This window comes from Accipiter gentilis, chromosome 26, assembly GCF_929443795.1.
Source record: "Accipiter gentilis chromosome 26, bAccGen1.1, whole genome shotgun sequence".
Lineage (NCBI taxonomy): Eukaryota > Metazoa > Chordata > Aves > Accipitriformes > Accipitridae > Astur > Astur gentilis.
This window is the reverse complement of record NC_064905.1, coordinates 478205-492550: the sequence shown is the minus strand read 5'-3', so window position 1 is coordinate 492550 and position 14346 is coordinate 478205. Positions and strand designations below refer to the sequence as shown.

The following is a 14346-nucleotide window of genomic DNA, read 5'->3' as shown; positions in this document are numbered from 1 at the left end:
GGGTTCTTCGTGCAGAGCAGTGGTAGCCGTGCATCTTGTTTTTCTCTTGCCCAAGAACACAGCATGTCATATAACTCATGTAAATAATCTTCCTGGCTGAGCCTCATTAGGGACCAAGTATTAAACCGGCCTGATTAGATCTACTAATCGATGAAGGGGAAAAGGAAGCCGATTTTAGCACGCAGGGCAGCAGAGGAGCAGGATCATGCCCCTCCACCCCCCGTGGCCCACCACCGACCCCTGGCCGCAGGTGCCACCGCAGCCCCCAGCCCCAGCTCGCGCCCGCCAGGCACAGCGTCACTGCGGGTGGCAACGGCCGACCCCTCACCACCGGTCACCGCCGTGAGCCACGGTCGCATGCGGACGGCAGGGCCGGTAACTCGGATGGCTGACCTGCACCCCTGACCGATTTTATCCAGGCCGACCCCCCGCCATCGCGTTCCTCCTCTCTGTGCTTGGGCCTTTTCCGGCACGCGTGGCCCGTGATCAGCAGAAGGTGACACGGCGCTGTGCGAAGACCCCAGGCACCGGCCCGCGTGTCCCACGGAGAAGGGGAAGGGGACCGGAGGCCTTGCGGGGCTGCGGGTCCCGGCCCAGGCCCCGGGGGTCTCCCTGAGGGGGATGGGGCTCCCCCGGCCCCGCTGCTGGCGGCATCGACCCCGGCCAGCCTTTTGCTGCTGCCTGCCCCGCCTGCACCCGCAGCGGCCCCGGCGAGGGCTGAGGCCGAGTCCCCGTGTAATTCCAGGGGGACGAGCCCACCCCCCCGCGTCCACCCTGACGCCATCCCCGCGCAGCGGCTGCGCTTCCCCTCCCCTGCTTCTGCTCTTACTCAGCCGCGCGTTCCTGTTTTGGTTCAATTCACCTTTTAGGACCTCGCCTGCCTTAGTTTTGGGCAGGCCCCCGCGGCTGCCCTGCGGACAGCGACCCCGCCCCCCCCCGGACAGACCCCTTCCCGCTTCTCGCCCCTCAGACGCGCGCCCGCCTCGGTCCCCACCCCCTCCCGCCGACTCCTTCTCCTCCTCCTCTCGGGCCGCCGCCACGCCCCCCCGCGCGGCCACGCCCCCGAGGAGGGGCGCGTGGCTCGTGACGCGCCCGCCCCCTCCTCCTCCCTCCACGCCGGGCGCCGCTCAGCCGGGGGTGGGGGCTCCGCCCTCGCTGCCTGACGTCACCGCCCGCCGCGGAGCACGCAGGAGGTGCCGCCAGCGGCGCGAGACGGGGAGCGCCTGAGGTACCGGGCGGGGGGAGGACTCTGTGATGGGCCGGCAGAGCTGGGAGCGGGGCCGGCAGAGCTGGGAGCGGGGCCGGGAGCCCCCGCGGGTGTGCGTGAGGGGCTGTGAGAGCCGGGTGCGGGGCTGGGGACCTGGTGGGTGTGTGTGGCGTGAGTGGCTGTGGCAGCCGGGTGCGGGGCCGGGGACCCCGTGGGGGTGTGCGGAGGCTGAGGGGCAGTTAGAGCCAGGTGTGGGGCTGGGAGCCCCCGTGGGGCGGGTGCGTGGGGCGAGGGGCTGTGGGAGCCGGGTGTGGGGCCGGGAGCAGCCCGTGCCCCAGCCTGTGTCGGGGGAAGCCGTGAGCCTGCTGCTGGGCTGAGCTGCCCCAGCTGCGTAGCGAGGGCTGGTGGCCGAGGAGGGCGTCGTGCGGACGGGAGAGAGCCTGGGCGCTGCGGGGAGGAGGGCCGAGTTGTGGGGTGGGACTGGCACGCGGGCGCGAGGCCCTTGCTGCAGGGAAGGGAGTGTGCTGGTCAGGGTTGCTGCTCTGAGGAGGATGAGGAGTAAGGCGTCTCAGGGTGAAGAGAGGGACCCGTCCCACCTCTGGCAGGCCAGCTGCGGGGTGGCTGCTCGGGTGTCAGGGGTCTCTGAGTGTCAGGTCGGGTGGATGCTGTTCTGGAGCCGGAGGGTGGGTCGCCAGTGAAGCCCCCCAGGCAGGCCTGGGCTTCGGTGCTGCTGACCAGGACCAGGGGCTGTCTCTCCCTGTCTGACAGCTCTAACGATGCAGTTGTTGTCAAAACGTTGCTTTAAACTCTTTCAGGCTTTCGTTGGAGAGAGCAAGGTGGCTCTGGGGTGCTGTGGGGTTTTACAGTCCTGCCCTATACATCAGGGAGAACAGTGCTGCTCCGCTGCGCTTGTTTATGCAACATGGGGGCAGAAGAGGTAGGCAGGCATCTGTGCTCAAAGCAGATGGGCATATTTAATACTAATGGGCTTATTTAGTGTAGAGCAAGGGGCATGCTAGCACGCTCTGAGTAAAAATAATAATGCTGCATCATGTGTTTAAAAGCCATTATGTTTGTCCTGGATTTATATTTCCTGTAGCTGTTGAAGACCTCATTTGGATAATTAGATGTCATGGTGAAATAGGAGAATAAGGGAAGGAGAGTACTTGCCTCCTTTCCTCCTGCCACACGGATCTGGCAGCCCCTTCCAATAGTAGTGGGGAGACCTTCTCTGTCCAGGGCAGTGCCAAGATTTGTCCCAGTCATCCCAGATTCATGTTTAGCTCTATCTGAAAGGAAAAAAAAAAAAAAGTGCTTTTTGCTTTTGGTGCTTTCACCTTTGCTACGAGACCTGTGTGAGCCGAAGGTTCAACCTGATTGTCTGAATAGGGTAAGTCTTGGTAAGGTAGTAAGTGTGGGTGAGTGAAAATGACTGCGCGGAGCAGCTGCCTCCTCCTTTGTGCTATGGTAAATATAGTGATGAGATACAAGGTGTGGGAAGTGCTGCTGTGCCAGAAAACGGGTATTTTTCTTTCAACTGCATCAGTTACTTTAATAAAAAGACTGACTGTTCCTAGAAACATTGGGTGATAAGAATACTATTACTATATCAGATAGACTGAGGAGGAGGCAGAAAATGCTAAGACTTGGTACATTTTAGTGATCATATTTCAGTGCTTTTTGGGGATGGTCAGGAATTAGCATGCATATTGGATAATGATCTGCACTGCACAGAACAGCATTTTTACCAAGTACTGAAACTTCTTCAGCACCAAGTCTGTTACACTCTGCCTCTTACTGATGTGCTACAAAGGCTATCTTTCTTAAAATACTGATTTGTCATTCCCCTCACGATTTGAGAGCAGTAACTGATAATCTGCAGAGGCTGGTGGGTGTCCTCGCTGCAGAGGTCAAAGAGGAGAAGAGACTGTCCTGTAAACGAGTGGCTCTGACATGGGCTGAGCAGATCCTGCGAGGTGGTACCCCAGGGTCAGTTAGAGGAGAGGGCTCCAGTGTTTTGCTGCCATGTGTCCTCCCAGGTTCATATTATGTTTAAAATTGGCAGTGGCTTGCTGCTCAAAAAAATGGAGATGTTCCTGTAAGCGTAAGCAGCGGTGTTCCTGCGGGTAGCATTGTGCTGAGATGATGGAGAATTACACGGAGGGCTGTGTTTATGGTAAACAGAGGAGCTACCTGTTTTTAGGTAGTTCTGTGCATGATCAGATTAATATGTTACTTAATTTTTTCTAGGAGGGCAGAGCAAGCTTGTGTAACTCTGGATTTTCAACAAACAGGACTGCATTTCTCCTGTTACCTGTTTGTGATCTCCCTGTCGGCTTAGCAGGGGGCCATGAAAACTTATGCTGGGAGCTGCAGACTTGAGTGAGCAGGGTTCAAATGCCTGCCTTCGATACTGACGTTTTCTACTCCCTCAGTTGTGTATTATGTCTTTCTCAACTTCCTGCTTCTGAACTGAAACCACTGAAACTGTATGGCTCAATCAGTAGAAAATAGTACTCTGTCATTTCTGGGAATAGGGGAAGACAGCAAGAAGCCGGAGTCATTTAAGCAGACGGTCAGTATTGCCAGGTCTGGCATCCTGCCACCTGCAGCTTGGCTTCCCACAAGGCGGCCTGGGAGCCTCCAAGGCCGCTTGCCCCGGGATGGGAGAGATTGCCTTCCTTCCAGACTTTGGGATGAAGCGCTTGACCTCGCACCTGTGCCACAGGGCAGGTGTGTGCTGTGCCGCCCTCCACAGTCATATCCCAGGGAGCCTTTCCCAGCTGGGACCTGCTGATGTGGAAGTGCATGTGCGCATTCCTGCTGCCACCGCACTGCTTTCTTGGAGAAGGAGCTGTGCTGTGCTTCAGTGCCTGCCCACAGCCCATCAGGGTTGCAGGGGGCTTCGGAGAATGCACCTATGTGGAAACATCTAGTCTAGTGTATTCCTTACACCAGGCACCGCCACTACTAAACAAAAGCTGCTGTTTCTTTCACTTGCATATCAGAAAGATATATTTCCACGCTAGCATTATAATGTCTTGTTGAGGCATTATTTGGTCGTACGAGCTATTGAGAGCAGTGTCCTGAACTGTAATAGCTTTTCAAACTCTGTCAGAGTAAGGCAAAGGCTTTTTTGTTTTTGTGACAACTGGTATCAGAGGTAATTGCATGTGCCCTGTGACAAGCAGCCACTAAAGAGGATTCATGCATATGCCCTACAGGCAAAGTAAAGCATCACATTACAACTGCATGTAGGATGTGGAAAAGCAGAAAAAGTGAGAAAACGTGAGGGGAAAAAAAATAATCTCAGTCTCATTCCATTTTCCAGCCTGTCATGAAAATCCCTTTCTGTGTAATGGGATCTTAGCTGTAGAAATGCATGTATTTCTGTCTGCATACACTGACTTTACTGTCTCTTAGAAGTTGTATGCTGCCCTTCAGTGTGTTTCCTGCTTGACATGGTAGAAAGTCATCATGCAGTCTGGGTAGTATCTTCCACTAAATCCCTCACTGTATCAGAGCTGGGGAGGTTATTGTGAAAGGCTACTGCTCTTTCATTGCTGGGATGCTGCCAGAACACCATCTGAATAACACATATGAATGTATTATCTGTGCTTCTTAATTTTCTTGCTACTCATACTGTTTGTTTCATATTCTCTTCTCAGTTGGACCAACAAAGCTTCTTTCTTTAACTATTATTTGCAGTCTCTAGTTTAACTTGACGATCAGATGTTTTCGTTGATTTTTGGTTTTGCTATTCGTTGCACCTTAAAACTGTCTTAATACATCTTTTTAAGAACAAAATATATTTATGTATTTTTGGAGATATCTAATGTAGCACACTGTACAAAGACTTGAACAAGAGCAGAGCACGCAAAAGCATTCAGAACCTGAAACCAGGGTGTTAGTGCCCATATCTGCAGTCATTTCTGTTTAAAGGCTTTTGGTTTTTCATGTAACTCCTGTAACTGGGCAGAGTCTCAGCTGGTGTGTCAGCGGCAAGTGCCTTGCCTTACAACACTGGAGGGGCTAGGCTGTGGTACTTCCCAGTGTTGTCATTGTTATCTGGTGTTAAATTGTATGTTCTTAAAACCTTTTATCAGGTGTCTGAAAAATCTGAAAATTTTTCCCCATAAGGCTGCAGTTCATGTAATAACAGTACCAGAGCATTGGATATTTTTTCTACTAACCCCTTTATTGTAGGAACTACATAGGTAGCTATTTCAGCTTCATACTTCTGCCATGCAGAACATGTAGGTGGACAGCATATTGCAAGCAGGAAAACTAGACAATAAGTTATCAGTAGTATTTCTGAAGAGGTTTTGTATGTTCGTAACGATTAACAAGACATTGAAGCTTGTCTGCAGAAGGAAAATCCTGGCATTCAAACCTGTGTGGGCGTGAGGCTGCATTGTTAGAGAGTCCTGTGGAGACAGAGCAGCAAGGACAGATAATGTGACTGCGAAGCTCTACAAAGGACATTGCGTCCGAGGCAGACACTGTCAACATGACTACAGGTCCTTTAGAGCTGATCAAACCCCTGTTTTTTGGAACCAAAATCACCTGGAAACATGCATATCAATTATGGTTTTGTCAAGAAGGCAGGACAGACAATGGGACTGGAGAGGTGGGACAGTTTGTAGGGACTCAAGTGTCAGCCTTGCACATTAGGTGCACTCTCCATTTGCACAGATGGGCAGACTTCAGGCCTCCAGAGGGCTTGGAGGGTACTAGGAGGATGAAATAAGTGGCTCAGGAACTTGGAAGGTTGAATGCCTGTTCATCCAAACCACTGCTGTTCACTCCACAGAGCTGCCTGATCTGGTGGCTTCAGCCACTGGGATCAACAGCTGAGTTTTTTTGTGCAGGAAGTGCCTGGCAGCCACTCAAAGGTGAGGAAATGGACATCTTCCTAATGATCACGGACTATCCCCTAGGCCCGGAGACCTCTTATGGAAGTGGGTTTGAACAAATCAGTGTTTTCTAGCATTTCCTTTGACAGCACAAGGCTGGGCTTTTTTTTTTTTTTTTCAGTTTTGCCTACACCTGCGTTTTGGGAAGTAAAACAGTTTTGAGCAGCTTTTGTCAGAAAAAGGTGGGTGCATTTCTTGTGCAGTTTTCTTTCAGCTATTACGCAAGGCTGATAGTGCTGCCTGGTGAAGTGGGTGGGTAAACCTCGGAGGGCTTTCTGGAAGCGAACCAAGCAAGAAGGGAATCTCTTACAGTTTATCCTTAACGTACCTTTCATGCAATCAGTAAATGGAGCTTGCAAAGAAGCTGGTAAGAGGGAAACACAGCACCAGTGCCATTTAAAAGCCGCTTGTGCTTTTTTTTTCATTTGGATACTGTTCATATGAAATGTAATTTCAGTGGTAGGCTGGTTGCCAGGAGCTGGATTGTTGATGTTAAATGTACTTTCCATTAGAGCTCTGTATTGGAAAACTACTTCCTAGTGCTGCAGGCATTGGAAGGGATGGGTTACATCAGAGTGCCCTGGTTGCCCTTCTCAGGATCTGTGCCTCTCACTGTGTTCTCCATCTTCATCCGTGCAAAGGCCAGCTGAATCAATATCTGACATGCCCAAAATGTGATTCCTCCCGAGTAGAGCAGCATAAAAGGTGCAGTGCTTTTTCTGCTGTCCTAAAAATAAACAACTTCTTGCCTTTAAATTCCTAAAATTTGCTTCTTTTTTTTTTTTTTTTTTTTTGCAGGGGGGAGGTTGTCTAGGTGTTCCAGACTGCTGATCTGCTTTGGGTTTTTTACTTTATTAATCCCCCATTTGTTTTCAGAGGGCTATTTCTTGCGCTGTTCCTGATGCAACAGAAGGCGTTTAACCCTGTTTCAGTACTCAGATTAGATTATTATCTCCCCCCACATACACAGCTTTTTCATTGATTCATTTGCATAGGAGATTGCATTTGAAGGATCTGACTTGCTGGCAGCTGTCTGTAGGGATTGGTATTTCTTTGCAGGTGGATTAGGAGCTGTGAACACCTACTGTGTAAAAATGCAGGTGGTTGTTTTATGCATGTTCTTTTCAATTTTGCCAAGATAACAAGGTGTCATCGGTGCTAACAGGTAGAAGCAGTTTCATACTAGTCTCCAGTCCCTTTGAAGACCAGAATTATGCTGACCTCAGAATTGATGCTTGGGAGCACCAGCCTTGTAAGGGGCCTTTTGGAGGAGGGAAGAGGGTGAAACTGGGTCATCTGGCAAGGCATGAAGGCTCTTTGTTTGGGAACCCCTTGTGCTAACAGAAGAACTTTCCTTCCATCACACTTTCCCTTGTTCTCTTCATTTGTGGTGGTTTTCCTGCATCATGTTATCTTCTGACCGAAAGTCCTACCTGTTCAGGCCCTTATGCTGTGCTGCAGGATCGCTCTTGCAAAGTGAGATGACGCTTGGATATCTAAGTGAGGCTACAGATTTCTTTTTTTCTAGTTTGGGGGCTGGAGGGTAATACTTCCCAGTGATTCCTAAACACAGATGGGGTATAAAGGTAGATCTCACTGGATTCACAATCCACCATGTGCTGATCTGTAAAAAGGGGTAAATAGGTGGCAGCTTGTGGTTAATGAGACTTTTCCGTCTTTGTTTTCGGAGAAAACTAAGGCTGTTTTCAGACACTTGTGGAAGAGTCTAATACCTGGTCAGTGAAATGGTGGAAGAGACTCTGCATTGGTACTTAAGTGAGCAATGTGTGTGAGGAGGACAACGGTCCTAGCTGTACATGTGCAGTGACAGGCTCTACATAAACTATTCCCACTTGGAAGGATCTTGCAGTTACAATTAGTACAGTGCAGCTTGAGCTCTGTGTTTGGCTTGACATATGGCAAGAGCTGTCCTTGGAATGGACTAGGAGGGGGACGGAAGGTAGAAGACTGCAGCAGAACTTCATGGAGCCTGCATGCTCCCTCTCAAACAAATGGTAAAACTAAAGGAACAGCAATGGGTGGCAGGAATGACCAAGGAATAGGACAGGCTTTGTAGAAGCAGAGAGTCCTCAGCTCGGGAGAGATATATGGAGGAAAAAAGATAATAAATTCATGAGTGTGCTGGAAGAGGAGAGTCAGGAGCAGTGACTAGTTCTGTAATAGCTGCATTGGTATGCTGACCTTGTATGAGGCAGTAAGTTTAAAGCAATCAGAAAGGAGTAGGTATTTTCAACACTTCATAATGAAATTTGTTTCTCTGAGGTGTATTAGTTGCCAAAATGGACAGGTTAAAAAATAATAAAATATATACAGTGTATACAAAGCCTCATAGTTATGTACTTGCACCTTTTGCTAAACCTTAGTCAAAGACAGGTTACAGATGTAGGGGCACTTACGTTCTCACATAGGATGGTGGTTCTTAATTGATCTCTGTGTGTGTCATGTGTATGTATAGTGCCATATGTATTCTCTATATGATATATTGTGTGCATACTCCTACTTCAGCAATTTCTTTTTTGCAGACCTTATGGGAGACAGTGTAGCTTTTTGGGTATGGGAAGCTGCTTGTTTAAAAATAAAATCCTTCTGTTAGGGTAGGGGAAATTATGTTTGTTCAGCAGTGTGCAACAAAGGAGTTCAAAGATAGCTTAAGGAAACTTAATGATTATTAACGAGATATTAATGAGTTTACCTCTTAGCAAAAGTATTAATGGTGGGGTGGGGAGAGGAAAGAATAGGAACATGTTTTGTAATTCTGTTCAGATGGACTAGTAATTTCTTATCATTAATGAGCAACAGATGGGGCAAATGCTTAGTGACAATCAATCATTTGCTGGGTTTAGTGCTAAATGGAAGTTTCACATCGGGTGAGACTGTGCAGTGATGTACCGGCTCTTCCTGATGGACCTCCTGCAGTGCCGTGAAAAACAAAGGGCTTTACTGATGCATTGGCTTCTTTCTTTCAAGCTTTGTCTTCGAGAGGTGCTCATTGGGAAACCCACAGATGTGAGCCCTGATGCAAGCTAATAAGAATTGGTCTTAGTTGCAGCTCACATGGAATTACTAGTTGGGGTGAGAACCCACAGCAAAGCTTGGTAATGTGTTTGACTAGGAGCTCAAGTATGTCTCTGAAAAGTATCTGCTTAGTGATTCAAGGCTCTGCCTTGCAAACACATACCCAGGTGAGTAAATAGGGCTAGTAAGCATGTAAATTCATGTATGAGTTCGTGAGAATGAGGAAAACCTAAATGTTGTAACACAGTTCAAAAAGGGCAAGTAGGGAAGGGTATATGCGTGGCAGTAACTGACAGTGGAAGTTGGGGACAAGGAAAAATTCTTTCCGAGAATGTAACTGGGGACAAAGACCATTGCGAGAAGGCTGATGTGCACAGCTGAGGTGGAGCTGGGAGGGAGTGGACAGAAGTAATCCTTCAGACCTCCAGAGGACCTGGTTTCCACAACCACTTCCTGGGTTTGCTGAATGCCTTGATAAATTCTCCAGAAGTTTTCTCATTCATCACAGATAAATCTCCAGTACAGTTGCTGCTGAAACTGTTTTTGCTGAATGCTCTATTTTACTTCTTGCCTAATCTCAGTTGTGTTACTTCACCCTCAGTTGTGAGGGGAAAAGTAACCTTTGTCCTGGTGGAATATGCCCTTAATCTCATTCTTCATCTTTTCTACTGTTCTGTTGTTCTTCTGTGGTATCTGACCAGGCATCTGTCTAGCTTTCGGTAGACTTCAGTTTTCTCCTTAGTCCCTCTCCAGCATTAACAGGCAGAAGCTCAGTTACTAGCTCCACTCCAAACCTCCTCCTCTTCAAAAACTGCTTTGACATGGCTAACACTGAGCTGTTAAACAGACAAAGAGCACTGGTATTTCTCATTTCCTATGCCACCATTTCCCTGTTTGTTCAAGCCATTGGCAGACTTGGATCTTTAACTCCTGTCTGGTTTCTCAGATTTTTCTGCAGAGCTGCTGATGTGCAGTTTTCTTTAGTCATCCCCCATGGCTGTTGGTTTTAGCCAGGCTCTCATCTTACCCGCACTCTTTCAGTGTTTTCTAAGCTTGACCAGGTACAGCCTTGTACAGTCGATACCAATCTCAGACCTTTCTGCAGAGATGCTTTTCTACCTGTGTACTTCCACCGGCAGTTGTACCAGCTCCCTGAAGACCTTTTGGTATGGTCCCACACTGGCTGCTCTTATAGAAACCAGGCAGCCACAGGATAGTGGGCAGGCTCCCTGCTTGGGTACTGAAGGGAACAGGGAAGGGTGCGAATGGCTAGACCTGACAGTGGAGGATGGCCCCCAGGGGTCCCAGCACAAGTCCCTGTGGCAAGGGAGCAGTGTGATGGCTGAGTTTGTTATCTACTGCCTGGATTTGAGTTCACAGCCAACAGAAGAATTGACACATCTTTTAAGCCTTGCTATAATACTAAAATGGCAATGATATCAAATGTAGATAAATGAATTGATGAGTATGAAGGGACAGAAGGCAAGACCAGACTTCACTGAATTTTACTGGAAAGGGTGGGCTGAGCTGACTGTCCTTTTAGGTAGGAGGGCTTTGGAAAACTGAAGTAATGCATGCGACTGTTTGCTGGAGCTTGGGAATGATCACCAAAGCAAGCTGAGCCCTGGGGGTTCTTAAGGTTTACGAACAAAAAACATGATATGCAGTTTGTTGCCTTTGAATGCCTGGTGTGTGTGTGTATATATGCCTTGTGTGTATATACGTATATATATATCTAGGATGCCAACTTACAGCCTAGAACAGACCTGGAGGGACTCAGAGAAGGGGAAGGTGGGTGGAGGGGCTGGCTCCTGCCCAAAGAGCAGACAATGGGCTGGGGCTCTTTGGCTCTGGGCAGAGTGTTCCCACAAGCCTCCTCCCTGGTTTGGTGAATCCCTGAATTCAGGAGGGTGGCTGCTGATCCCTACCTCCTGCAGTCACCCCCATGGGGCAGGAGGCAGTTTTCCACAAAGCATGCAGCAGAGCTTTGCATCCCCTCATGCCAGGAGCGGGCACTGCAGCTGTATGCCGGCTCAGGGAGACTCGGCAAACTCTAGGAGAGTTCACAGGGTTCTGCTGGTTGCCTGGGCCCTGTCTGGCTTGGGCACCAAATGGTTACCCTGCTATGTGCAACAGTATGTAGGTATACAAACGCATTTGCTCTGGCCTTGTTCTTCCCTGGGAACTTGCTTTTGGCTGCTATTTTGGGATGATTTTCTGGGTTAGATGAACATTAGTGACCCATTATGTCCTGATTGTTTAGTTGCATTGAAGTGAGTTGTAGGGCTTGCTGCCTGCCTTCCACTGGCTCTCTGAAGGGAGAATTTCCTTGCTGCAGACTCGGTATAGGCATTGCAGTGCAGCACAGTGGTTAAAGAGCCTCAAGTTAAATGTGTGTTGTTCTTGTCCACTTTCAAATGAGCAGTTAAGCAGTCTGGCTGGCCTGGCACTGGAAAAAAAAAATTCCTCTAATCCCTGGCATTGGTTAAACAGTTAACATTCTTGTCAAAGACATAAAGAAATATCGTTTGAAAGTTAGCAGCACTGCCTTAACAATTAACTGGGACTGTGCCTGGCTTGCACAGCAAGAGGAGCGTTAGAATGAATTCAGGTGAATGACAACTGCAGGCTGGTGAGGCCGGGGAAGACCCAGCCTGCCGAGACTGAAGGGCTTCTCAGTGTCATCGTGGGAGGGACAGCAGCCCTGTTCCCTTGGACTGCACCTCTGGAGTCATTTCAAGTTGGCAATGCTCTCCTGGGCATTGTGTGGGATCAGACTGGCTGTTACTGCGAGGGTGGGATGGGGCTGTGTGCATGGGAGAGCCCCGTGGTGCCTGTACAGCAGCGAGCGTTGTGCTAGCGACGTTTGGGCAGGAGTAATGTGTAAATAAGTGGAGAGCCTAGGGATCCTTCCCTGGGGAGGGACAGTCAGCGCTCTCTGAGGTGATGAAATAGCAAGCCATAAACAAACCAAGATCACTTCAACACTGTCAGGGACTGCAGCAGCTAAACATAGCCCCAGAGGCTTGACTCACTTGGCTTCTGCCTGGCAGATGACTGCTCTGGGCTCGCTATAGAGTTACAAAGGTGAAATTCTTTAATCTGCGTCATGCCAGAGCTCAGTCTAGATGTGCTAATGGTCTCCTCTGGACTCAAAATCTGCATGTCCCCAAGAGTGGGTGCACAGTACTGAGCATCCAGGTCAGTCTGGCCCAGCTGCTTGCCCTTTCAGCACTGTCCAAAGAGGATCCTGCTTGCCAGCCTCTCCTGCTCCATGCCGGCAGCAGTGAGCCTCAGTGGAGGCAAATTATGCTCCTGGTATTTCTCCCTGAAGCCTGTGGTGTGTGGGAGGAGGTGTGTAGCAAAGGGAAAATGGTGACCCTTCTGCACCCCGTAATGGTAAAAGGAAATAGCAGAGTACAGCTACTTCAGTCAGGATGGTTCCTGAACACATGGTATTAAGGACACTTCTGTTTCTCAAACAGGGAGAAGCTTCAGAAACCTAATGTAAGAAATGGTTTGCTTAGTCATGCTGCTTAGAGGTTAATTAAAGTTGCATTATTGTGACAGTCTTGATGGCTGTATGATGAGTAATATGTTAGGTTTTATGAACATCAACTCTCTGAGGTGTCTTTAGTGTTCCTTTTTGATTGAGACTGAGCCCAACGTCCTGATTGCTTGTGGCTGCTTAATGATTCAATTGCATATTACTGGAAGAATACGCAATGTGCTGGGTTACAGTGTCATCAGGAAATTATTCATATAGTCTTGCTCCAGAGTACTGGTCTAGATGCTTGTAACAATTAGCAGAAGCGTAACGGACCTTTGTGTTCACTCTCCTGTCAAGGCTATCGAACATGTCTGGAACAGTCTGCATTTCTGCATGCTTTTCTTTTTTAACATTGACAGAAACATGAAGTAATCACTTCTAAATCTCTCCTAAAAGCAATTTAATCATGAGTGGAAGCAGAGGATTTTGCTTTGCTGTTGCAAGACTGTTAAATGTCTCAGGGTGAATAGCTGATGCGTGACTGGAAAGCAGCAAGTCACTGCTGCTGAGCTAAACTCATGTCACTTAAAAGAAATCTCTTCAACTCAGTCTTTGCCCCTGGCAAAGGGTTAAAAATAAACTCACTGCTTGACCAGGTATTTTGAGGTCTGTTTCTCACACTTAATGTAGGGCCCTCTGGAGAGCAGTCTGAAATGGGTCTATATGGTCATAGATGAAGCAGACAAAAGCAAACCAGTTCTCTTCTGTTTTCCTTCTTCTGCAGGACAGATTCTGCATCCCACATGAACTACGAAAATCCTCCACCTTACCCTGGCCCGGGTCCAACTGCCCCGTACCCACCCTATGCACAACAACCGGGTGGTCCTCCTGGCCCATACCCAGGCTATCCTCCTGGACCTACTGGGCCATACCAGCCAGGCCAGCCAGGTTATCAAGGTTATCCCCAATATGGATGGCAAAACGCACCTCCGCCTCCAGGACCAGTGTATGCAGATGGGCCTAAAAACACAGGTATTCATAGCAGCTGTGGTGCATTGTAATCGTGACCCTTTCTGGCTTGCAAATGCATGAGTACATGTTGACCTTGAAGTAATACGGTTATCAGAATCTGGCTCTAATGAGGCTGGGGGAGGTGGAGACTTGTTTGCAGTAGCAATTCTGTTTATAGGCTGTTTTCCTGCTTTATTTTTCTGTTGTGTCTCTAACAGTTCTCTGGCTGTTGGATGGTACTGCTGAACATCCTTAATGCTGATCCCTCAAGGGAATCCTTATGCTGAGGTTGTTACACATGCTTTTTGCTGGCTTTAAATTTGCCACAACTCTCATTCTGCCTGTCTTTTGGTTGATAAGCTTCAACTGAAGGCTGCACAGTTGAAGCTTGTAATATTCAGATGTACAGTTCCTAACTAACTTAATGTGCATCAGTTTTCTTGAGCCCATCAATATGTGTCCAAGTGACCTGATAGTGCCATTGGAATAATTCCTGGGCTTTTGTTTTTTTTCTGAAGCTATTATCGTTCTGTGGAAAAACAGATTTCTGGGGAAGGGAAGGAGAACAGTGTAACTTATCTTGGCAGCTAGCTGGTCCATCTGTGTGCCACGTCCCCTCAGTATGGAATGCTGGTTTACTCTGGCACCCATAGCTCTCATGGGGCTTGGTGCAGGCTCGAATTGTC

General features: G+C 48.7%; 1 protein-coding gene across 1 annotated transcript in view; it reads left to right on the top strand.

Moving 5' to 3' along the window:
- Positions 1-1910: 1910 nt before the first annotated feature.
- CYSTM1 (cysteine rich transmembrane module containing 1) overlaps positions 1911-14346 on the top strand; it is a 30403-nt gene continuing 17967 nt past the window's right edge. The window contains exons 1-2 of the mRNA XM_049829688.1: positions 1911-2144; positions 13434-13681. Coding sequence (XP_049685645.1) covers positions 1984-2144; positions 13434-13681 — 409 coding nt within the window. The 5' untranslated portion in view covers positions 1911-1983. The remainder of the gene's footprint in view (positions 2145-13433; positions 13682-14346) is intronic.